Here is a 25,580-nt window from a genome sequence, read left to right as displayed (position 1 = left end):
GTGTCTGCAATTTCAACTAAATGGTGAAATCCCGCAAACTCTTTCACCTGTCATGCATTTGCATTTAGAGCACAGTTGTAAAGGAATTTGATTATGAATGTTGGTGCACGTTGCATCTTTTTGATGCCCAAAAAGTGGTGTAAGTGGACATCTAATGTGGCTTTGTCTACTATTCACCTGTAAAGAAAGTGTGGCCTTCATTGAAGTATGTCAAAGAGGAAGTTGGTTTACAAAATCTGGTCTGGTTTGGTCATGTTCGGCATCAGTAAAGAGATGATTTGGTGGAGAAGGGATAAAAGGGAGCATGTAAATTTACCAAGGGGTGTATTTGAACTTCTCTAGTGGGACAAGAAAATAATTTGCTTCCTTGTGGGAGTTGAGTCTCATTTCTGCATGTTTTTTTAAATCAGAAGTGGAGCACAAATACTCTGGGAAAGGTCTTGTCTCTGCTTTCTTTTTTTATGTATATGGCCAGGTGTTGTTGATGTTTGGTTGTTGTTTTGTTTTGTTTTTCTTTCCTTTTAAAGTATACAGATTTTTATTTTTTTTTTAAGTAGTCAGTATGTTCTTGCCAGATTATCTAGCAGAAGAATTTGTTGCTTTTGTAGTCCTTCAGTGGAGATATGCTTCCAGATAATTTGATTATCTCAAAGCTCCAGAGTTATTTACAAAGAAACTGTGATTCTCGTTTGTTTTTTTGCTTTACAAGCAGTCTCTTGTACGATACATGTTTTTGGGGTCCTCCTGTGCCGTACTGGTTCTTAATGTTTCAGGTACCCTTTTGATGCATTTGCCAGTCCAGCAGATTATTTAGATGTATTCATTTGAATCTCCTTTAGAATCTGGATCTAGCCTTTAACACTTTTCTGATTCTGTAATTCCTTTGTGCAATGGAGCTGTCTTGGCTGGTGAGTGAGAAGGGAAGATGCAACTTAGATCCATCAGGGGATACCACAATGGTGTGCACGTTGTGGACACGTGGTAGGGTGTGGACAGGCTTCCCTGTTAGTTTTTAAATGACAATGTGGAAATATTTGAGTACAGAAAACTATATTAAGGGAAACTATGCAAAATCTGCAAAGACCAGCATTTGCACATTGACTTCCCATGAAACAGCTGTGTGTAAAGGATGTATAGTCTTAGAAGAAAAAGAGACTCTAAAATAGCAATTGTAAGAGAGAAGCCATACTATAAATTGGCATTTCTGATCTATATTATGTATATTCATTCAAATCTTGGATTCTTGGTGAAGTTTTCTACAGGTCTTGTGGTCTAAAACATATAATTTTAATGATTTTACATAACTTGTGTAGTAGGCTGGTATTTCTAATTAGGGAAGAGTTGATTATCTGGTTTCAGTGGTCAGACCAGTGTTTGAATATGCCATATTTAATTCTATTTTTCTTTAGATTTGTCAGAGATACCAGTTATACCAAAATTTTGTTTGCTTTATTTAACTTAAAATTACTTTTACATGTTTATTAACTGTTCTAATGAACTAAGCATTCAAGTGAGTGGGATTTTGTTGTAGTTTGGTTTTCTTCTTCTTAAAAGAAGCTGTTAACATCCTTTTAGGTTTCACTTTTTTTTTTGTTTTGGTGTCATCTAAGACTAAGGTTACTGTTAATCACTGTCTTTTTAATTGCTTTCTTCCTCAGCCATTTGTAGAAATAGCTGTGGTGATGGATTTTGTTCCCGTCCTAACATGTGTACTTGTGCAAGTGGACAAATATCACCTACTTGTGGATCAAAATCTAGTAAGGACTTACTATATTTGTTTTTCTTAGAGATTTAATTTTAAGTAATTATCTTTGGTGTCAACTCAAAAATAGCTACTGTGTAAATAATTTAAAAATAACTTGTCATTACTGCAGACACACACTTTGGTATGTCTCTAGTTTTTGAAAAGTTTGATATACCATGTATGCACTTTTACTCTGTCTGACAAATTGGAAAAAAAATGTGTTTAAAGAGATGAGCAAGTTTAAATACAAATGTGTGTGGTATTAATGTTTTCATTGAGGCCATTATCCTAAGAATGAAGATTATACAACCTTGAAGATAATTAAAAAGTATAAGTTTCTAAATATAGTCATGGAAAACTCTAAAGAAGCTCTTCATGGCTGCTTTTAAATCAATCCAATCATCCAATCGATGGCTTCGGTTACAAGAACACCTGAGTGTACACTTGAATACATAGCATATATTGTACGAAGGTCCTGTCTGGTTTCTGCTGTCTTTATTTTTATCCATGTTTGCTTCCCAATGTGACATTTTTGCTTAACACTGATGTCTCTCCACTGCAGTACAACAGTGCAGCATCAGGTGCATGAACGGCGGCACGTGTGCAGATGACCGCTGCCAGTGCCAGAAGGGCTACGTGGGAACTTACTGTGGGCAGCGTGAGTAACTGCTTTGTTGCAGCTAAAATTAAATCCACCTAAGTCCTACAAATAATCTTTCTCACTTTAGGTAGAAAGTAAGTATGAAAAGAAAGCCAGTATGCTGAAACATAATGAAATGTCAGTGAAAAACGTAATGCTGTTTTGGGGTGTGGTGTGTAGCTAAAAGTCAGTTCATGCATGAAGTGTATCTGTGTTCCTCAAAATTCAAATCAGGAATTGAATTCACCAAGTAGTTTTGAAAATCCTTTGGGAGCAATGGCATTATACATCCCATTCTCCTTTTCTAACCAGATGATCACTAATTTTTCATTCTCTTTGACAAAGTTTCTCTATCTCAAAAGAATAGCCTAACTGCTAAGTTAAAACATTTTTTTTCTTTTTCTACTTAACTATGAAAAAAGATGAAATATTGTTCAAGCTTTTGGATACCTTTTTGGTTTAGCAGGCAATCTAGAAAGTCAATTATTTGCACAGCTCTACCTATCACAGTGCAGTGTTTACAGGCTATGCAAATTTAGCTAACAACAGAAATCACTTATGGCTCAATGATGAAGAAAGACTCAAAGTGTATTCTGAGGCCAGCTGGCTACTAATGAGCTGAGAAACTGAGGTTGTGTGAAGGAGCCAGAGACAAACAGAAGGCAGCTTTGCAAAGAACAGTTAGATTTAATAGTGTGAAAAAACATCCTTTTGTCTTAGTAATTTTTGCAATCCTGGAGGGTAGTCTTGTTCTTGCTTAATTTCTACCTGAAAACAATTATCTAAAATTTTAGTTAATAATTGTAATCCTAAAATGTGACCCTAGTCACAGTCAGATTTAAGAGCTGCTGGCCCCTTCCTGCTCATTTTGAAGTATTGGGTCAACACCTGAATGCTCTCAGGCAGGGCATATTTCCACTGAATAAATGAAAAGAGGATTGAATTTTCACGCAGCAACTCTAAAGCAATTCAGAAAATCTGTACAAACTATGGAGACTGATCTCAGTGTATAAGATACTTAAAATTTCAAGTAAGAAACAGTATGAAATAAATGTAAGAAAATGTAAATACGTCTTTTTCTTTTTAGTAAAGTGTAGTTGTCTTAAATCTACTGAACTTAATTGTCTCACTAAAGTGTCATTGACCATTAACTCAGTAACGTAACACATGCAGAGAAGCATCTACATTTTATGCATAAAACATGCATTCTCAGTAAAAAGTGATTCAGTTTTATAGCTCTTAGTAACAAGCAAGGCTTTATCACATTTCCACATAAGTGTATGTTCCCCATTGTGATATAGGAGGCATGTGTACATTTTTTTTCCAGTTTAACAAATTTACCTTCTCTAGATTGCTGAGGTTCTTTTTCAGTTGGTACTCAAGTATGTTACAAATGCCACCTTCATACTGGGCAGGCCTTCAAAGGAAAGCACCTTAGAGACTTCTAGACTGAAATCTCTTCACTGTTGTTCAGAGGCACTTGAAAACAGTGGGATTGTCTTTTAAGGTGAAATACATTGATTAGTAATGTGTGCTAATTCTGAACAAGGCTGTATGTCCTGGAAGCAATGAGCCTGAAAACAGACAGTATCAATTAAAGCATTCTTTTACTGGTATTTTTCAACCTTGCTGAAGAACTGTCTTCCTTTCAAACTGAAGAGATTTCAGTGCTTTGGCAGGAGGCTTTGTTCTTCATTCACGCCATCGATAAATAGCCTGAGTGTGTGCTCTGAGGTCCCACAACTGTAAAGTACCTTCTCCATCTATGTATACTGTGGATTTATAACCCACAAAAATATTTTTATCTCTTGTTGGAATCTTTTAGGCACCACAGTTTTTTACGGTACTTAAAGCTGAGTTAAACCAGTAGTTCTTTTCCCTTGCCATAAACATCACTTCTGCCTGCAGTATCAACTCTGAGAGCTGAATTATCTGTCTCTCAGACTCCCCAGGCCTCCCTTCTTGAAAGGCTTGTTGCTGTTGTGACTGAATAGCACAACTTACTATGCTCAAAATACCCTCAAAACAGTTGAGTTTTTATCTGCTAACTTTGGTGATGGATGTAAGATGTTATGAGTAGTGATTAGAGCTGCACAGCTATTTAAAAATACACTGAAGTTAACCATCTGCTAAGTCTGTGCTGAATACGATTGATTAAACAGCTGCTTGCAATTAACATTAAACAGGTGCTAGTGGAATTTGGGGCTAGTGGAATTTGGGGCTAATGCAATTTGACTTGAATGATTGTTATTGTTAGTAATGATGGATAGGAAGGACATCAGTTTGATCTTCAGATCCAGAAACGCTTAGCTGAGAGGAAAAGATAAATTTAATACCGCATATGGTAATCTTTGAAATATCATTGCTACAACATTTAAAACTTCATTGTTGTTGTTTTGTTAATTAAAGCTGTCTGTGAAAATGGCTGCCAGAATGGAGGACGGTGTATTGGACCTAATCGCTGTGCATGTGTCTATGGATTTACTGGCCCTCAGTGTGAAAGAGGTAAAAGAAATACATAATTAAGGAAATTATGAGCAGTTATATGCAAGAATGTATGCACATGTTTTATGCTGTGCATTTTCTGGCTGAGCCAATAAGCTTCCAGTAAACCACTAATTATTTGTAATTTTAGAAAGTGTTGCCTTTTTTGATCTGGTAGCCAAATTTCAGGTTTGCAAGTACAAAACTGTCACAATTGGTAGGGATTTGAGCTAATTTAGCCTGCTTATTTTGTTTGTATAATAGTTAATAGATCAGGTGTCTTTTGCTCTCAACTGTGTGAGATAACGTTACAGCAGAATTACTGATGATGTTAGAATTTTGTTAATGTTGCTAACTGAAGGATTGTTTTTCTGTATAACACCTCTTTCAGAGGAGAAACTTGGGAACTTGCTCTGGTTAGTTCTATGCTGTAGGAGAAAGAAATGGAGTGAAAAAATAACCAATTACAGTAATACTGAGATCAGTTCCTAAATCTCTTTTTACTCAAAAAACCATCTAAAACATGGCTTAATTTATAGTGCTTTAGTGAACTGGGGACTGAACTAGGATTTTATTTTGAAATTCTGGAGAAATCCCTCAGCATTCTTTTATAGACTTAGAGGTATCATCAAAGTCAGTTTTAATGATGCTGAACGAAACATTTTTAGCATTACAGTATGTGATTAACACACAAATAATCAAGGCACTAAGTCCATATGTAATGATTTAGAATAAACCTGCTTCCACTCTCAGAAATGTATACTTCTTGCTTTTTAATAAATTGGAGCATTGCTTGTATTTTAAAACCAAGACTGTGTATATATAGTGATGTAGAACTGCTCAACAATAGATATGATTGTAGAATGTATTCAGTCTGTATCAAACTGTCAAATGTAATGCAAACTATTGCCTATTTAGAACGGATTTTTATTGAACAGATATAGTGAGGATTGCTTACCAAAACAATAATGTACATCCTTCAACAAGAAGTTTTCAAGAATTATCAAAGATGGTGCTGAAGAGCTTAGCAGAAATATTATTCTTTGTGTTTTTCCAAGTCGGCAATGTTTGTGAATACATGTTCTCATCAAAAAGAGTACTGAAGAACTGAGCAACCATAGTGGGAAATACTAAATACCAGTTTACATTGTTATCTTTCTCATTTAAAATATTTAGAAGGTTGTCAATATTAAAAAGGGGGATGGAATAATTTACATTAATAGAAAATAAAAAGTCACATTCTTAATTTGCATTAGGAGTGGGCAAGACAACCGCTCAGGGCAGAAGTAGACTTCTTAGATTCATAGAGTAATTTAAGTCAGAAAGAACTTCTACAGACCATCTAGGTCAATAGCTACTTAAAGCAGGTCTAATCAGATCAGCCTGCTCAGATCCATGTTCCAGGTCCGGAACACATTCAAGGATGGAGATTCCACATCATCTCTGAAAAACCTGTTCCAGTGTTTGAACCTCATGGTAAAAATAAACTAATACCAATTTTGTATGTTCTATCTTGTATTTGTTGCTTCTTGTCTGATTGCTGTGAGCCTCCAAGAAGAGTCTGGCTTCAATTTCTCTGTATCCTTTGAACAAGTAGTTACAGACAGCAGTAAGTCCCCTTGAAACCTTCTCTTCTTAGGGCTGTTTGAACTCAGGTACCTCAGCCTCTCCACACTGACCAAATTCTCTAGTCCCTGACAAATTTAGTGTCCCTCCCCTGGACTTTCTTCAGTATACCCATTGCTTTCTTGTATTTAGAATCCAAAACTGGACACAGTACTCTGTGCAGTCTTACAAGTGCCAAATGGAGGTGAAGGACCCCTTCCCTGGATTGGATGCAACACTCATCCTGATAGAGCCCATGCAGCTGGTCATCTCTGCTGCAAGGGTACACTGCTGCTTCATGTTCAAGTTGTTGTCTACTAGGAATGACCCTGTTCTGGTTTTGTTTAAAACAAGACCAATTTTCTTCTAGTGAATTTTCATTTCAGCTAAATTCTTTTAAGTAACTGTATTTTTCTGAAGTTGGCTGCGTGTTTTTTGGACATTGTTTGCTCCAGAGCTGATAATGGTAGGAATGGTATGCAGAAAAGGCCCAGGTATATCCTTATTGCTATGGCAGCCAAGGTCACTGGTAAATTTTGTAGGTCACATAAGCGAGAGGGGTATACTCGCGGAGAGGAGTGGACAGAACAGATGACCAAAATTATCTAACTAGGTATTCCATACCTTCTACGTCATACACCATATAAAACTGGGAGGGAGATCACGAGGGTCTCACTGTCTTTGTCCATGGTGAGCATTTGAAGAGTACTCTGCCAGTTCTGCCTGCAATCCTAGGCCTGATTCTAGGCTGTGCATCCCTGAGTCCAGTTCCTTTTTTTTTATATAGTTTGCATTATTATCTTTCTCTCATCATTAGTATTATAAGTAAAATATTTTTAAGTTTCCAACTTGTAAGTCTCTTTCATTCCCTTTCCTTAGCAGGGAGGGTACAGAGTTAACAGAGAGCATCTGCAACAGTTTATTGTTGCCCTGCAATAAACAGTGACAGCCACCCATAATCCTTTTCTCAGAGCTGCTTCACAGGCATTTAGCCTCCAGCCTGTGTTGTTCTATCAGGTTATTCCATCCCACATGTGGGGAGACTTCCTTTGCTTTTGTTTAACTTAGGGACATAACTGTCCACTCATTTTTCCTAAGTGGTCTGGACCACTCTGAGTGGTAGTCCTGCCTCCCAGTGTATTAAGTGATGGCTCAAATTTGGCGTCATCTGCAATCTTGCTGAAAGTGCACTCTTGTGCCATCACCCAGGTTGTTAACAAAGACATTCAACTGTTATACATGCCAGTACACATCCCTGAGAGACTGCACTAGTTTCCTGGCCTCTAGCTGGACTTTGCTGATCACAACTCTTTGAGCCAGTAGTCCAGCACATTTTCCGCTCACCTTACCTATTGTTCCCTTATTCAGCTTGTATCTCATCGAGCACAGTGTCTGTGGAAGCCTGCCTCAAAAACCTTCCTCAACACAAGCAGCATCCACTGCCCTCTCCTTGTCTTCTGCACTAGTGACCTCGGGGTTGAAAGCAGTGATGAGATTTGTCCTTGGTAAACCCACACTGCCTGCTCTCAAACACTTTGTCAATCATGTGTTTAGAAATTGCTTCTGAAGGGAATCTTGTGGAGTTCTCTGTTTGAAATTCAGCTCTGAAGTGCTCAAAGTTGTATATAAATTGTGACAAGATCTTGCACCATTTTTTTTACATTTGTTGACTGTCACATGGAAATAATTTCCATGTAGATGAAGGAAATAACTAAATGAAACACTGAAAAAGGAGGAGTTTCTATTTGCTATTCCAGGCTGGTTTTGTATACCCACTAGATGTCACAAGCAACAGAGAAATGTATAGGATGAATTTGTTTCTTTGTCTCTAATTGCTTGTTGCTTTGATTCATAAAACCAGACTCACAGACTTCAATTCATTGCTGTTTGTTCAGGTTTTTACTGTCACATGTTACATCCAGCTCATTCTCTGTACTTGCTTCTTATGAGCCAAGCGCGAGGACTCAAATCTTCTGTATTTTGGTTAGTGGGGAAAAAGGAAGCATTTTTGTCTTAAAAACTCTATTAATATTTAAAGCTATTTTCAGAAATATGTCTTTGTAGAATGTACACCTACCTTCTAGCTAAGAGACTACCAAGTCGGTCAGTTTAGGATGGAGTTTCAAGGGATTGGACAATGTTAGATTGCTTTACAGTTTGAGCCTTAGTTCATATGGAACTTCTGTTTGTCCAAATTCAACTGTCTGAGCTGTGTATCCAAGGTGGATAATAACTACAGCTGAACTTTAACATGATAGAACTGCAATATTGCAAATTTATTTATTTTTTTCTTTTTTTAATTGATTGCATTCAGATATCAATATTTTTTGTTGTTGTTGCCAGACAACTTGGTAAACTTGAATTTTTTTCTCTGAGATAGAGGCAACTGTTCCTGCTTAAGGTCTGCTTCTGTTCTCTGACTCAAATTCAGGACTGTAAAATCATGTTAATACATATGACAGACTCCAGCTGTGATGATGGCTCATGGTTTTTAATAACAGTGCTTATATTTGAAATAGATTGACTTGTTTAAAAGGGTCTAGTACATATGGGTATTGTAACTTTGCTTTTGTGGTGATGAGAGCTTTGAAGTTTGCTTTCTTACAATTAATTGTGAAACTTTAAGCTGCAGAATTCGAGCCACGTAGAGGAATAAAACACCACTGTTTTGGCATCTATATTTCTTTGCTGTCCTTGAAAATCTTAGCCTTTCAATTCTATGTGTAGAATGCTATTGTCGTACAAGATTTAAGCTATATTGGGTGGCTATTTGGAAATGGAGTTATAATTAAGAGTTTAAATTACCTTACTTGAAATTGGATGTAGGAAGCTAAATCTGCTTCTGTCATTGTCACAAAAATACAATATATATATGTAATATATATAGTTGCATATATAATTTGCATTTCTAATATAATATAACATGCTTTTACAACAGTGGACTGGCTAAGTGACATTTCCCATAGTATCTTTCCTTGATGCCTAGACTTTCTCATGTTCAAAACAAGAACTTGTTACTAATTTATTGTACTATTATTCAGCTAAAGTAAGATGACGCCTGTAATATATCTTGTTAATGAATGTAGAAATTCTCTAATACAGTAACTGTAAATGTGATTTTGGTTTTTTTTATGCTTTACATGAGCTGGAGTACATGAAGAAGCTGTAAAAAAATACATTAATGCCTATTCTGTTCAATAGTAATTTGTAATATATGCTTTTAACCTAATAAGAAGTTTATGATTTCCAACAAAATGCAAAAGGCAATGATTTCTTCATCTGTTGGTTGCAATAGTTGCCCATAATACTTTACAGTAAGATAAGCCTCTGTAGTTTAAACTGAGTTTAGCAACAATTCATAGCTCTTTAACTCAAATTTTATAGTTTAAAGTTATGTGAACTTCCTTTGCTAATCACATCAGGGTTATAACAGATTTTGTTGTTGAGTTTTTACATCACTGTGCTTTAAATTCATGCTTTTTATTTTTCTGTAAATTATTTAAAATGAAGTATTTTCTTCCTAATATAGAACATATGTGTCTTTCCTTCAGATTGGCCTTCCAGCTTCAGTTATATGATAAAACGTGACTGCTTGTTCAGCTATCTGGGCCCTGAGCAGACTAATTTCCGGGCTGGAGACAGGAGGCTGAGCAGTAACTAATGACTGGCATGATTACAGTATTTAACTTGAGACTTGCTGCTGGGTTAACAAGAAAGTAGAACCTGTTTGAGACCTCGTACTTTCCTCTTTCTGATATTTACAATGATCTTTTATATTTCCTATCAATGTCTGCTCTTTTCTTCAGCTTCTTGTCTTTGATTTGTAAACACGTAAGATTCAAGCTTTTGATTTGTCTGTTTTGTTGTGTGGTTTTTTGTTATTTTTTGAAAAGAAAATAGAATTTTAAATTGTGCTGTTGAATTTTTCCCATTGAAAATAATTGAAAGAAAAAAAGAGAGGGATTGAGTCCTCATTCTCAGATACACATATAAGAGCAGCTTTTTCTTTCATGACCAGTTCCTTTGGTTTCTTGAGACTGTCTGAGCAAATGATTTTTGTATTAGTGCACATGACCTGTGCATTTTTTAATTTTATTTTTTAATTGATGATCTGTAGAGGTATGATGTTGTGGAAAAGAAGTGTTGTTTTTTTTACTTCTTTATCCTTGGTTAAAGGGAGGAAGAAGCAGATGGAAAGGAGAGTTCTGTCACTGATCTTAGTTTGCCTTCATTCTATGTAGAAGGAGAAAGAACAGTGCCTTCTTACTCTGTATGTAAGTAGCTTATAATGAGAAGGAAAGGGGTCTGGACTGAGTAGAAATGCATAGCTTGGGAAGAATATCCTTTTGAAGAAGGGAAAGGATTTTAGATAAAGGTATTGAACTTGTGCAGATGAAAAAAGAGGAAAAATGAAGAAATGTAGTAGTTGAATGTAGCATGAGAACTTCTGAAAGTGGAGAGCTTTTGGGCTGTTCTCAGGAATATTGCTGTTAATGTGTCTTAGCCCAGCGTGTTTGTTGCACCTGGTACTCCCAGTACAAGTATTGGGCCGCTTTCTCTGACTGTCTGAATTTTGGAATCTCTGTCTATCAAAGGAATTGAGAGCCTGTACCTCATGACAGATACAGTAAAACAGTGATCAGGGCAGCTGCCTCCCTGTAGGTTCTTGCTGGGTTAATAGGGATGACTGTATAGATGTAGTCAGGTAGAAACTCAGTAGAAACCTTCCTCTGTGCAAAGCAGCAATTCATAGGCCAGTTCTGCGGTGCATACAAGAACTTGGCCCATGCAATTGAAGAGTCATATGAGGGTCAGCAACAGAGTAAATCAAGTGTCCCTTGACTTGGAGAACAGGGTGTTCCAGAGGATAGTGAAAAAGGTTTGAGGCAGAGGATGCAACTGAAATAAAGGGTTCATTTTGTGGGATAGGAGAGCATACTTCTAACATTTGAGATCAGTTACCTTCATCTGACCCTTCTTCCTTATAGGAAGATAATCAGTGATCCTGTGTCTAAGGACAATAGAAGAAAAACTGAAAACCAAAACAAAACCAAGCCAAAACACAACAACAAAAGAGAAAATAAGGAAGAAAGAAAAAGAAAATAGGTATTCTTCAAGCTGGGAAGAGGATGAAGAAGGTAATTAACAGCACGGAGGAAGGGGCAGGAGGAATTAAAAAGCATTCTCAGCAAAAGTGTTAATGGTGTGTAGTGACTGAGGCTAAAAAGGAATGAACAAAGAAGACAGAACCAAAGTGGAGCTGTACAGAAGAAACTGATTGACATTTAAAAAGTTACAACAATATTTGGGGATTATACATTTGAACAAAATTCAGCTTATGTAGGAAACTGACAATTTTAGATAGGACTCTATGCTTATCAAATAGATTTTTATTAAGAAGAAAATCTACAGTTCACATTTAGTCTGTAGTGCTGCTGAAGATGCTTGAGTGTGCTTAAGTGACAGTGATTATGTGTAAATGAATCAAGGAGGGAATTTCTTCTGACGGGTATTCAAAAGATCTTATAACTTTACACAACTTTTCTGTATCTGTTGATGGCAGCAGTGTCATGAGAAGAAGAAGTGATAACTTTTTGCGGTTGTATTCAGATCTTGTTTATTTGGTCTTACCCCTGTAATCTCATAAACTGCACAACTTCTTGCCGTGAAGACAGTGGCAGGTTATGTTCAAAAGGTTTTCTGTCTGCCAGCTGTGCATGAGCGGTTATAAAAGGACCTGTATTTTTTCCTCAAGTTTCTTGGTTTGTTTTAGCTGTTCCCCAATGATTGTAAACTTTATTCAGATACTTAACAGCAGAATGTTCTTTTGATCATTGATGTCTTCTCTTTTTGTACGAGTTGTGGGAATGTAACTTGTTAATTTTGCTGGTTTTTGTTTTATAGTGGCTACTGTTAGCCTGAACTAAAAAAGAGGTTCTTTATGTGGAATAGGATGTGTATGAGTAAGTGGGTCCCCACTCTCGAGAGCTAATTGGACAAAGGAAGTATTATTACTCTCTTCCCTGCCCCCAAGACATGCTGAGGCACGCCAGGTTGTTACTTGTTGAAGGCTGAGCAGGGAAGCTCCAGCAGGCTTAGCAATCAACCCAATATCCTGAGTTTCAGGCTGAGGTTTTAACTAGGGGCTCATCCTGCCTGTTGTATTAATGTGGTGTAAGATTACTGAATTTTACATGTTCCTAGGGGTGAGTATAAATGCAAGTGCAGGCATTTTAGGAGAAGGCAGGAAGAAAGGAAAGCAATAGGATTAAATAAAAAATAATTACTGAATGCTGCTGTTAAATATCAACCAGCAGTCTTCTTTTCTTCTTGCCATGGGGCCATGTGTCCTGGTGTCTTTTTTTCAGTACACTGTAAATGGAATGCTTGCCTGCTAAACACTAGTTTAATTCACTTTCAGTCTGCTTTTAGCCACTGGGAAGTGGAGCATATGGTCTTTAGATATTTCCTGAAAGTTCGTAAAGAAGTCATTCTGGGCTTCTTGAATGAAAAAAAAAAAAAATTAGTTCACTGTGACACACTGTAGCTACATGGTCCAGTTCACATAGGGTGTTCATCACCAGTGGGGTAAACACAAGAGTTACGTCATCAACTCGAAGTCTAATTTACCTGAAATAAATTTAGTTTAATCAATTTAACTCAAAATAAGTTAGTGGTCATTTAAAGCTCTACAAAATGTGATTCTTCCTAAAATTTTCAATTTTCACCATTGTTATCTACGTTATTTTCTAACTATTCTGTTAAAAACATTTGTCAGTTTTTTCTACATGTAGTGTAAAGTTGATTATAAGCAAAATGCCACAGTGGTGGTATTATCTTTTAAAAAGGCTTCCGTTTAAAATAAGAAACCACACTTCTGATTTCTTTTGGAGATTTTTGTAATACATACAGTTAAGTGCAGTCCTTGTTCAGATAACTCCTTTTTTCTTCTACAGGTTCAGACCTGTAGATATTTGCATATATCAGTCTTTGATGGATTACACTAGTTCTGAAGGGCAAATTCAGAAAGCTACTTTCGTGCTCTTAGATACCAATAGCCAGTAGGATTAGAGGATTCTGGCAATACATGACCTGGTTTTGCCATGCATTGTTATCTCTAATAACAAAGTTTTCAGCCTTTCCTTGCCTCAACTTTCACAAGCTGAAAAATACTATCTAAGCATTGAAAACCCCACAAGATGTCTACAGAGTATGTATTTGTTTGTCATCAGCCGGTAGATGAAAAATTCTTTCTCCTATCTGTGCAAAAGATATAACTTTTTGCAATTTAAAGCCAACATGGATAACACTGTACATGCCCTTGATAGTAATGACTAGGAAAGTATTATAATCCCAGTCAGAGTGTTTCTCTTTCTTCTCTCTTTTCCGTTTTTTGGGGACTTCAGGATGTGATGACTAGTATTTGCCTCCCTCTTGCCCACTTCTCCTCTGGTTTCACTAGCATAGACAGTTTTATAGAACTGTCTAGCAATGAGCAGAGCAAACGAAGTCACTTTATGCTAGAACGCTAATAATAGGTAGCATATACTTGTAAGTTACTTTATGCCTTTCCTCACTCCCCACATCACGTAGGATTACTGGATCAGTGAAGGTCCCAGCATTCCTTCCAGTGTGAAAACTAGTCACATACTCCCCGTTTCATCCTTCTTGTTTCTTAGCCATGTAAGGAACTTCCTTCTTGCTTTGTGCCTTGTTTTCTTGAAAAGCCTGTGATTGAGGTCCTTTGGGTATCCCTCTAGACTGTGTCTGCTTCCACCTAATAGATGTGTACAAACTGGAACACAAGAGGTTCCACTTAAATTTGAGAAGAAACTTCTTCTCAGTGAAGGTGACAGAGCTCTGGAACAGGCTGCCCAGGGGGGTTGTGGAGTCTCCTACTCTGGAGGCATTCAAGACCTGCCTGGACGCCTTCCTGTGTAACTTCATCTAGGTGTTCCTGCTCCGGCAGGGATATTGGACTAGATGATCTTTTGAGGTCCCTTCCAATCCCTAACGTTCTGTGATTTTGTGTTGATTCATTAAGAAACTACACTAGTCACATAGGATTTGATTTTCTTTCTCAAAATCCAAATTGTTGCTTCCACAATGCTATGTGTATCAGTGTTCCTACATCAGTTAAAAACCTGGCTGTTGAAAAAAGGAGGCTTACAGGATGCTTCTTGACACTGAAATTTTTTTAAATTTAAATTAGGGTGGGGATGGGTTTAGAAATGGAAACTGTGGGAATTCTGCAGTTTCTTGCCTTTTTTTTTTTTTTTTTTTTTAATGTGAAGATACTTGAATTTCTGTAAACCTTGAACTAAAGTCATGCTCTGACTCTGTGGGGCCTAGGTCTTCCTTTTACCCTCTGACTTAATCTACTTCATTGGCTTATGTTAGTCTTCTGGTTTTTAACCCGCAGTCATGGATTCTTTGTATAGAAACAAATAATCTTCTTGTGAATGTTCCAGTTCCTCCAGTTCTTCTATATGACACATATTTTGTTATTAATATCAACTTTCAAAAAGAAGTCTTTAGTACAGCATGAAAATGCAAGAACTAGATTTTCATGATTTTCCACTGCAAGCTTTATGAAGATTTTCAAGTCTTTACTGACTGAATCAAAAAGTATTTTTGTCTCCCATCCTTAGTCATTAACCTGGATGCTGACAGCATCCACAAAAAAGCAATTTTTGCAAATGTGGGAATGGGACAGAGGCTGTCACTCTGATGATCCAGTGCCTCAGACTGCAGTCTTGGTGTATATGAGAGATTAAAAGGAACCAGTCAGCTCCTGTGGTGGGTTGACCATGGCTGGCAGGTAAGTCTCCACACAGGTGGGATGGGGCAAAGAAACTGAAGGACAAACGCTGAATATTTGTGGGTCAATGTAAAGAGGAAGTTTGGTCGGTGAAGCACAGTGGTGCACACAAGCAAAGCAAAACACGGAATTTATTGACTACTTCTCGTCGGCGGGTAGCTGCAGAGCCTTTTTCTGGGAAGCAGGGTCTTAGCATGTGTAACAGTTGGAAAGACAAATGCCATAGCTACAAACCTTCCCTTTTCCTTCTCTCCCCTAGGCTGTTTTTTTGGGTTTGTTTGTTTGGTTGGTTGGTTTTTTTTTGCTGAGCATTGAGTCATATGGTATGGAATATTCCTCTGGTTCATCTTGGGTCCACTCCCAGCCTACTCACTGGGGAGAGCAGAGTAGGAAAGGGATGCAGAAACAAAGCCTTGACACTGTGCGAGCACTCCTCAGACATGGTCATAACACCAGTATATTCTGGTTTAGTCACAAATCTGAAACACAGCACTCCCATCAGCTGCTGTGAAGAAAATTAACTCCATCCCAGCCAGATGCAGTACACTTCCCAAAATGTTTCTCAGACAATATAGATTGTTAGTGGACCTTTCATTTAAGAAAATAAAGGAATGGATAGGAATTTTCCAGAATTCAGTTTTAATTAAAATTAACATTCATTTTTGAAACTCAAATTAGTCAAATTAAAAATGTAATTATTGGTGCAGCAAGTTGAAAATAAACCATAAAGCAGTCACTATAGGACAGTGAATTGGTTTGACTGGAATGGGGTTAATTTTCCTCCTGTGGTCAGAAACTTTTCAGTAGCTAGCATGGTCTTCTGTTTGGGATTTACTTTAAGAATAGTCAGATAACATTGCTCTTCCCTGGGTTGGAGTTAATGTGTATTTCTTTCAGTAACTAGTTGTGGTTTTGAGTTGTTGTGAGAAGAATGTAAGAACTTACTGATATCTTGGCAGTTCTCAGGAAGACCAAGGACTTTTGGCCATCCAGCTACAGGTGCAAATTGGTAGGATGGCGCCACAAACAAGACAGCACTTTGACTGACATAGAGATTGATCAATGGAATATTTCCTACCACTTAGTATCATGTTCCGTATATAATCTGAGTCGGCTTTTCTGGCTCATTATTTCTGTTTTGTTTGGGTTTTCTGGCTGGTCAGCTCAGTTTAGGAATTCCATTCTGTTGGCAATTTGGTATTAGTTCAGCCTTTTGCCATTTTGCAGTTGGCCTTTGGGGCTTTCTGCCTTTTTGTTCTCCTGCTGGGATTTGCTGTTCGAGACCAGGGTGCTTTCCTTTCCAGAATGACTGTTTGGCATGTCTGGAGTTGTCAAGGATTGCACTGAGTATCACTTATTTTATTTATATATATAATTATTATTAGTAGCATATTGTTAGTTTTTTTGTTGTCGCATTAAACTCTTTTTATCTCAACCCATGGGTTTCTCCCTTCCCTTTTGATTCTTTCCCTTGCTTAAGGTGCTAGAGGGAGAGAGAGTGAGCAGCTATCGTGCTTCTTACTTGCTGGCTGGGGATAAACCATGACAGATGGATCTCACTGAAGTTCTGTACCACAGTTTTGTGTGATTCCACTGTGTTAAGCATTGATGTCATGGATTGTTCATGCTGGATTCACAGTTTCAACTTGTGTCATGACAACAAATGCGATACTGTTGTATGCATGATTTGTCATACTTTTATATGCAAAATGAATCATTGAATGGGGTATGTATTTGTGTACGCTTTTTATTCCAGTTGTTACCACATGGCAGTTCATCTGTGTTCTTTTCTAAAAACAGGTGAGGAAACAGTGAGAAAACAGTGTCAGCTGCTGTTCTGACAATGGTGAAATAATGGCATTTTACATATTTTTACAAGTTTTCAAGGCCATATGAGGTCATACTGGTCCTGTTCTCTTTCTTCTAACTTCCAGAGTGCCCAGAGCCCCTTCTGGGTTTTAACATACACAGGACATTTTCGTAACAAGATATCTAAGTGATCTGTAGAGCATTTATTGTACATTGCTCAACTTACATAATTAAATAGTTGACTGGTCTATGACCTGTCTATTATGACTTCGGATTTTGATGAATAACTACCCTGAAAAGCATCATGAGCCCTCTTGTTCTTTTGGCATACCATAATGGTGTGATGCTCTTTGCCCTGAGTGAATATTTGTCACCATTTTTATGTGTGGCCATAATGCAAATGTGGCCTTATATCAATATAGGAAATGTATTAATAATTCAATAGAGTTGCTTCAATAGAAAAAAATGCATACTTTCTTTATAGTAACAACAGATTTCACTTAATGTTGTTCTCATACAATCATTGTGGCTGCTGTGACATGGTTTGTGTGTTTGCAAATTACTCCTGCTGTTTAAATAATGTAATTTTTTATACCTGGAAAGTTGCATTTCCTCTGTCTTTTTCCTGTCTGAAAAATGTTTGAGTCATCCAAACTGCAAAACAGGAATAATAACATATAACCAGCTGAACAGCATAGCAAGAACAAATAAGTGTGTGGATGTGTACTACGATTAAAATTATTTGAAAATATTTAGTTAGTTTGTATAGTCACAGAAATCATCATCGTAATGTGAAAAACAGGAATTAACTGCACTGTATTGGTGAAGAAGCAAGAACATGGCTGAAAGAAAGTATTGCACAAAGCATGTAACTGACAATTTTTTCATCAAAATTGTGAAAAGGAATGTATGCTAAGAGATTTGCTATGAGTCCTTTGGGAGGTCACTGTTATTTCCTCCTTTAGCAGTTGCGTGCTCAGGCTACTTTGCTCTGTAATTCCTTCAAAAGAGCTAGTGGCTTGTTTTTTCTGGTTGTTCTAAATGCAAGGAAGGAAGGATGTTATTTGCTCAAGTTTCTTACTTAGGAAATTGAAATTCTGTAAACGTTAGACACAGATGACAAATATCTATCTTTCCATAAAATAGAACGCAAAGTGCTAGCAGAAATCTAAAATAGTTAAATTTATTATTATTAACTAAGTTGATGACAATAAAATGTGATTTAATTGTAACTGATATTGAGATTAAGTGTTATTGAATCAAAGTTATGTATGTTTCTACTATAGTTATGACTTTTCGTGATCTAGTAAAGATAGAAGTAATTGATGACGTTTTCAGGCAAATACATCCTTAGGAACACTGGTTTGTAGAAGCCTATTGCTGACCATTTTTTAGATGGCTTTTTATAGAGAAGATTTTTCATTAGTTGTTTGATACCTTTAATTAACCAACTAACAGCCAGTGACATGCCAAATGTTCAAAGCATGAAAAGTCCAAAAGAGCAGTAAAGGAACAGTCAGTGGAAGTAATAAACAGGAGTCAAAATATTCCTTGTGAAGAAAGGAGGTGCTGGAAACAGTGGAAGAAAAACGGTCAGAAATTAAATTGAATAGAATAAGAGCAACATGGGTAAATGGTAAAATTTGTATTAGATGGGGATTGACAAAAAAACGTTTTGATGAGCCCCATGGAAAATGAAGACATTTGTGCTTAAGGTCGGTACATAGTGAAGTTTCAACACATTGTCAGTTCACAGTGGTGGAGCTATACACACTGTAACACCACATGTAACTGAAAAAGCTGTGGTGATGTATTGGCTGGAAATCTTGACATGCTGCTAAACTCACTGAGCTGTTAAAAACCGTGCAACAAGAACTATGGATTGGCCAGCATTATGAGCCAGAGTAAAGCCATCTTTTTATCTTCTCTTGACAAGGCACCTAAAACACAGTTTGAGTGTGGCACTAAGAATAACTGAAGTTCTTTGTTCTTTTCTGCCTAGAGAATCATTTAACTTCATTTGTATTAGCTTGTCCTAGCTGATGGAAACTTTTATAATTAGATAAGTATTTTACAATATAAAACAATGTAAAAGGTATTTAAAGTACAGATCTTCACATTAGTTAAGCAAAAACTTTTCTGAGTAAAGTTACTTTTTTTTTTTTTTTTTCATTTATTTTCGGAGACAGTAGCTTTTGAAGAAATAGAGTAGTTTTCACTACTATGAGGTTCAAAATTACAGTGAACTGAACCAAAAGCAGTTACTTGTGATGCCTGCCTATTTCTAAAATGTAACACCATAACAAGCAATATTTTTGATGATTTAATAGATTGTTATAATTTTGTGGGTACTTTGAAAAATACGGCTGTGTAATGCTTTTCACTCTGCCTCTCCTCACACTTTTCCTGTGTTTATTTTTTTTTTTTCTTCTTTAAGTGTAAATACATAGAATGGATTAGGAGAAGGATTAGCAGAGGAAGGGGTGGGGACTGCCTATAAAAGAAGTAGAAGAAGGCTAAGCCAGAAAGTTCTAGCAAATCCAGCTTTATTGAAATCTAGTTGAAAGATTTATTTTCACTTCAGTCAGGTTAACCAAGGCCTCCCAAGGAGGAAAGGAGAAACCTGTGAATTGATGTAATATGCTTTTGCTTCTGCACTGCTTGCTAGTAACATCTGAAAACACAGTGACATGCAGACACCAATTAAGCAAACTTATAGAGATGCTTTCTGAAGGAAGGGATGGAGGGAAAGATACCCCTCACTAGACTGGTTTACATAGTTCAACAAAACAGACAGAGCCTGAGTCTTTTCAGATGTGATAAAGGGACACAGTTCCGAATTACTTTTCCATTTTTCCTCAACCATTTCAGCTTTATCTGGAAAAGAGCTTACCCTTCTGCATACAGGTTAGGTAAAACTATGTATCTAAACTGAAAAAGCTATAATAGTACAAATTCTTACAAGACACTTTTCTGGTCAAAACCATCAATCACATGGTACTTGGCTTGCTTTTTAGTTTATTGTAAACTGAAACAAAGTATCAGGATAGTCTGGACAATAGTGGGGGTTGATGTTTCTTGCAAGCTAAATGTGATTTTTTTATTTTATTTTATTTTTTTTTAAGAGCAATGTGTGAAACAGGGGGGTTTTGTTTGTTTTTTGTTTTTGTGGGGTTTTTGGTTTTGTTCTTCTTTGTTTTTTGGGTTTGCTGTTTTTTTTTCTTTAACAATTAACAACATGACAGCTCCATGTCTGTGATTTTAATAGGGTTTCTGATCTGCTGAGGCTTTTTGCGTGTTCTTTTTAAATTACGCAGGAAATTTGGTTTCAAAATATTTCCCCCCTCCCTTCCTTCTGAGAGTATGCATGTATTTTGAAGGCCTTCCTAAAATGGCTACTAAGAAGAATACAGTTAATGAGAGAGACTTCACGGCTTCTGTCATTCACTGTTACCTCCTTCCACAGAGGCTCCATGGTGCCTTATGGTGCCTGACTTTGTTCTGGCTCTGAGCTGTGGCCAGATGGGGCTAACATGTAAATATAATCTCCTTTTATGTCCGCCTTCTTATTTTTGACCTCACCAAGTAGTATGCAGATTGCCAGATGGTTTAAAAAAAAAAAAAAAATTAGACCACTTTTCCACCTACCATGAAGGTTTAAGTTAGGTTTAGCTGCTTCTAAGTCTTGCAGCTATAGAAAACTGTACATATGCACCTTGAAGTTGTCCTGACTGCTCTTTCACACTTAGCTACCTGAATTATGTTTCTATACCATGGTGAGATCAGAGTTTCTGAAAATTATTAAGTATTTGCTGTGGACCTGTTCTGCAAACCCTCTCCATGTGGGTACTCTTAACCGGTGTCACATGCCTCACTTTGATTAGTGGGATTGGTTACTGGCATGAGTCATGACACTGAACTCCAAAGTAGAGGGATGGGAGTAGGATGAGGGAGTCTACACTGTACTCTCTAGACTGATACTCTTAAAAGTTTTTCATATCTGTAGACCTGAATGTTTAAATTTCCTCTTTGCTGACAAGGGATTCTGTACCTTTGAGACTGAACTGAATAGCACTGATTTCCTGGGACAGGGAATCAAAATATAACTGAAATTTCATTTTATGGTTCAGGAAAGTAGCACATTTTCTTTGCAGGCATATAGCAAGATATTGACTTATTAATTGTTGTGATGTGAAGGAATTGAAGAGTGTAATGTGTATTTGTTTGTTTTTTCCAGAGGCCAAATTTTAATGAGTAATATCTTTTTATTTTCATCATATGGGCAAATGTTGTCTTGTCAATGAAACTGGAATACAAGGTTTTGTGCAGGGTACCAAGTTTCAACACAGGTAATGAGAATCCCTTCTGTCATTGTAAATCAAACATCGAGCTGTCAGGCTGTAACAGAAAATATTTCTGCACACCCCTGTTCCACCTATGAAGCTTTTTTTGTGGTGCAGCATGCTCTCCTGGTAAGGATTTATGTGGCCTTGGCTTTACTCTGGTCTTCTGGTATTTGGTGGACTTAGGTCTTACCCTTGACTGTATAATGGAAAGGAAAATCTCTGGCTTCACTTCCATTAAAGTTTTGATGTTTGAGGTTTTGGGTATGGTTATTATTTGTTGTGTTGTAGTTCTGAAGGAGCCTAGTTGTGGAACAGAATGCCAGGGGAATTCGTCTAACTCAAAAGAGAGAGCAGTAGTCAGCATGATATGGAGTTACTTCACTGCTTTGGATTTAGCAGACATTTCAACAAAGTAGAGATGTAGTAAGCTAATGTTAGAGTAGTATGAAAGAACTGCTGAATCTTGCAAATTTTTTTTTTTGTGATTTCTTATCTTTTATCTTTTTTATCTTTTTATCTTTTATCTTCTTATCTTTTGTATCTTAAAATATTAGAAGCATTGTCTTCAATGTTCACACTGATTACAGAAAATGGCATTTTATTTCGGGTATCTGTTGATTATCAGGTACTTTGCCATACTTTCCCGTGTGCTTAGGTGTGTAAGAATGAATTATTTTTAATAATGGTTATAACAAAAGAGTTTTAAGATCTGCAGATAATGCTATATTAATACTTCATCTGCTTAAAACTGACATAATCTCAATTATATTAAAATGGATGTGCAGAACCTGGAATGTTGTTTTTGGAAAAGAGCTACTTTCACTGTTTCAGCAAGAGGAAAATGAGAATGTGCCTAAAATGGACATGACAGCAGTACTGGTGGAAACTGGAATTTTGCTAAAAGCTACAAAGCCCACATAGACTGCTACATAAAACACGCTTTATTTATTTATTTATTTATTTAATTTAGAGCTGCCCTCCACTCCCTTTTTAATTGCTATGTGTATATTAAGTTGCCTAATCAATTGTAGGATTTTGTGTGATGGAAAGTATTGCTTTGCAGGAGCTGGTCAGAAATGGTCATGTGGGACCAGTAGAACAGTAGTAAAAATTCAACCTGTAAACAAAAGCTGTCAGCTGTGTAAAAATGTTCAAAACTTCATGATATATTTAACACAAATGTTCAAAATATTTTCAACTAAACTGTTCTCCACTATTACATAACAAAATAAGTGTTATAAAAATCGTTGCTTCGGAGGGCTAAAGAACCTTCTGGGGATATGTCTCAACTTTGATTTATCCACAATTTAAAATGTTTGGGACTTTGTTATTTACGTTAATAATTAACTTCTTACTTTAAATATTTCATTAAGGACTTGACACCTGAGTTTACATTAAAAAAAAAAAAAACTCGGGGAAGGAGGTGCAGACTTTACTATTCAGGCTTTGGTTTATGTGAACATCTTAGTCTAAATGGCTGTACTGCCCATAGACTATTTTTTTCCAAGAGAAATTAATATCTTTGCCAAGTCTCTTTTATTTTCCAATAGACTAGCTCTCATTTTCAACCAACAATCTTTTTTTCCATAACTTGTTGGATGTCACCTTTGAAAAAAATGCTTTTTATTTATATCAAACCCGAATCAGTACAATTCATCTAACTTCTTGTTATCTTTGAAACCTCCCTTACAATGAACTTTCACTGCTGGCAACTAAGCATTACTGCAAAAAGAACAATTTTCCATACTAGGATGATTAAAATTATTGAAGGAAAAACAATTTTAGATAATATTTAATAAAACAAACATGTACCTTTGTAATGTTTAAATATTTTTTTTGCATACTGTGACTTATGATCTGCAGATGTTGAATTTGAACAAGAAGAATAGTATTTGCATATGCATTCATTTTGGATTTGTGGTCTGAACTCAAGTACAACTATGCATATTACCAACTCTTTCATACCCTAATGAAAAGTTAATCAAGGAAAGCCCTGTTCTGCTATTTTTTTGGAAATGCAAGGCCTGGGCAATGCTGTCATTTATGCAGAATGAATGGGAGAATGGTATATACCTTACTCTGCCAGTCCTGCTGATATAATGGTAGGACTCGCACATTCTGGGATTCCCCATTGCAAGAAGAGCTCAGTTACATTTTTAATTATCAAAACATTTAGATTTCACATTGCAAAGGGGAAAATTCAAATACAGTTTCTTTTTAAAATCTCATCAGTAATCAAGGAGCAGATGCTGCAGCAAGCAGCTAGAATCAGTTTCAGGCTTTTGGAGACCTCTTAGTGGTAATTATGGGGAAATTTGCCACAAAATCCTACCAAAGGTGTAATAAAGACAATTGCTTCTCCAGCATGTTTCCTGTTGGACCGTCTTCTGCTGGAAAGAGTCCAGTGCGGAGCCACGAAGATGATTAAGGGAGTGGAGCATCTCCCTTATGAGGAAAGTCTGAGGGAGCTGGGTCCCTTTAGCTTGGAGGAGACTGAGGGGTGACCTCATTGATGTTTATAAATATACAGAGTGAGTGTCACGAGGATGGAGCCAGGCTCTTCTCGGTGACAACCAATGGGAAGACAAGGGGTAATGGGTGCAAACTGGAACAGAGGAGGTTCCACTTAAATATGAGAAGAAACTTCTTCATGATGAGGGTGACAGAGCCTGGAACAGGCTGCCCAGGGAGGTTGTGGAGACACTCGAGACATTCAAAACCTGCCTGAACACATTCCTGTGTAGCCTCATCTAGTTGTTCCTGCTCCGGCAGAGGGATTGGACTAGGTGATTTTCTGAGGTCCCTTCTAATCCCTAACATTCATTGATTCTAGCAAGATGAATTTAACTTCAGATCTTTGCCAATATAGACTTTATCTCTCCACTCTGAATGTTCCCTGACATGAAGTCCAGTCTCTCGGACTTTCATTCAGTGTGCTAGTAGTTTTTCTTTTGGAAAGGAATAAAGTTCCTGGTAACAGCAGATACTACTTTCCAGCATTCAGGTCCTGTGTATTAGGTTGTTTAGCTAATAATGCTTATGTATGAGATGGATTTTCAAGGTATAATTAATAATAGTAATAGTAATAGTTTACTGTACTTGAGCCTGCAAGTGAGGTGGCAGAAGTTGAAATGGCTTATTTTTTCTCCCCTTCATTAATATTTGCTAAATCATACTTATGGGAGAGAGGCTCTGTAAAATGTCTGTATGAAAAGCAAATTCACTTTGTAAGGAAGTGAAAGACATTTATCAAGAGTTAAGTTTTGTTCTTTAATTGACAAGGGTGGGAGGGCATATCTCAGTATTTTATTTTTTGGTAACAGAAATATCAATATTCCAAATAGTGCCAAGGTAAAAATATTTACTTCCAGACACCTTGTTTCCTTATTTAGTTATGATTCTACGGATTTTGGTTTAAATAAAAATGGTGGAAGAGACTTCACAGTTCCTGCTAATTGCTCTAGCACTCACAGACATGAAATACAGGATCTGTGATAATATGCTGCTTCAGGACTGCAGCCTATGTTCTTTTACCCTTCTGGAGCTTTTACACAGACTTTAGGCAGATCTGGGAGATTACCACTGTACCACGGATAGTACTGTTCAGGTTTTCATATTCTTCCAGATAACTTCCACTGGCCATCCCAACATGCCTAGGTGCCTTTTTTAGCTTTCTTTATGTCTCACTTTTTCTAGTTACCCGAGAAGGGGTAAAATTTTCACAGGCAGGAGTAGTTAATTAACATAGTATGAAATTGTGGCAGCTAAGACTGACAAAATTCAGATAGAAATTGAATCCTTATATGTGTACCAAAATATTTTAATGTTGTGTCCTGAATGACAATGGTAGTTGGGATGTTAAATGTTATGTTTCAGGTCTTAAGCTAGTGTGTGTTAGACACCAGGAGGAAACCTAATGTGTCAGACAGATTATCTACTTACAGCAGGTTTTTTGCACTTTCATCTGAATCATCTGGTTTTGGCCAGAGGTCCAGGAAGAAAAACAAAATGGATGGATATTGGACCATACTCAATATCAGAATTCTTTTGTTTCTAATTTGTGTGGCAGGCTCTCTTTCAAATAGCCTTTTTAAAATTACTGGTAAAATTATAATAGATGTATAATTTTTA

At 36.8% G+C, this 25,580-nt stretch overlaps 1 protein-coding gene across 1 annotated transcript in view; it reads left to right on the top strand.

The window, feature by feature from the left end:
- Positions 1-25,580, top strand: part of FBN2 (fibrillin 2) — a 165,579-nt gene that overhangs the window by 3,974 nt on the left and 136,025 nt on the right. Inside the window, exons 3-5 of the mRNA XM_065045711.1 lie at positions 1,659-1,757; positions 2,307-2,402; positions 4,794-4,889. Coding sequence (XP_064901783.1) covers positions 1,659-1,757; positions 2,307-2,402; positions 4,794-4,889 — 291 coding nt within the window. The remainder of the gene's footprint in view (positions 1-1,658; positions 1,758-2,306; positions 2,403-4,793; positions 4,890-25,580) is intronic.

This window comes from Columba livia, chromosome Z (assembly GCF_036013475.1).
Source record: "Columba livia isolate bColLiv1 breed racing homer chromosome Z, bColLiv1.pat.W.v2, whole genome shotgun sequence".
In the NCBI taxonomy this organism is placed as follows: domain Eukaryota; kingdom Metazoa; phylum Chordata; class Aves; order Columbiformes; family Columbidae; genus Columba; species Columba livia.
Note: the sequence above shows the minus strand (reverse complement) of the source record. Positions and strands in the feature narration are given on the sequence as shown.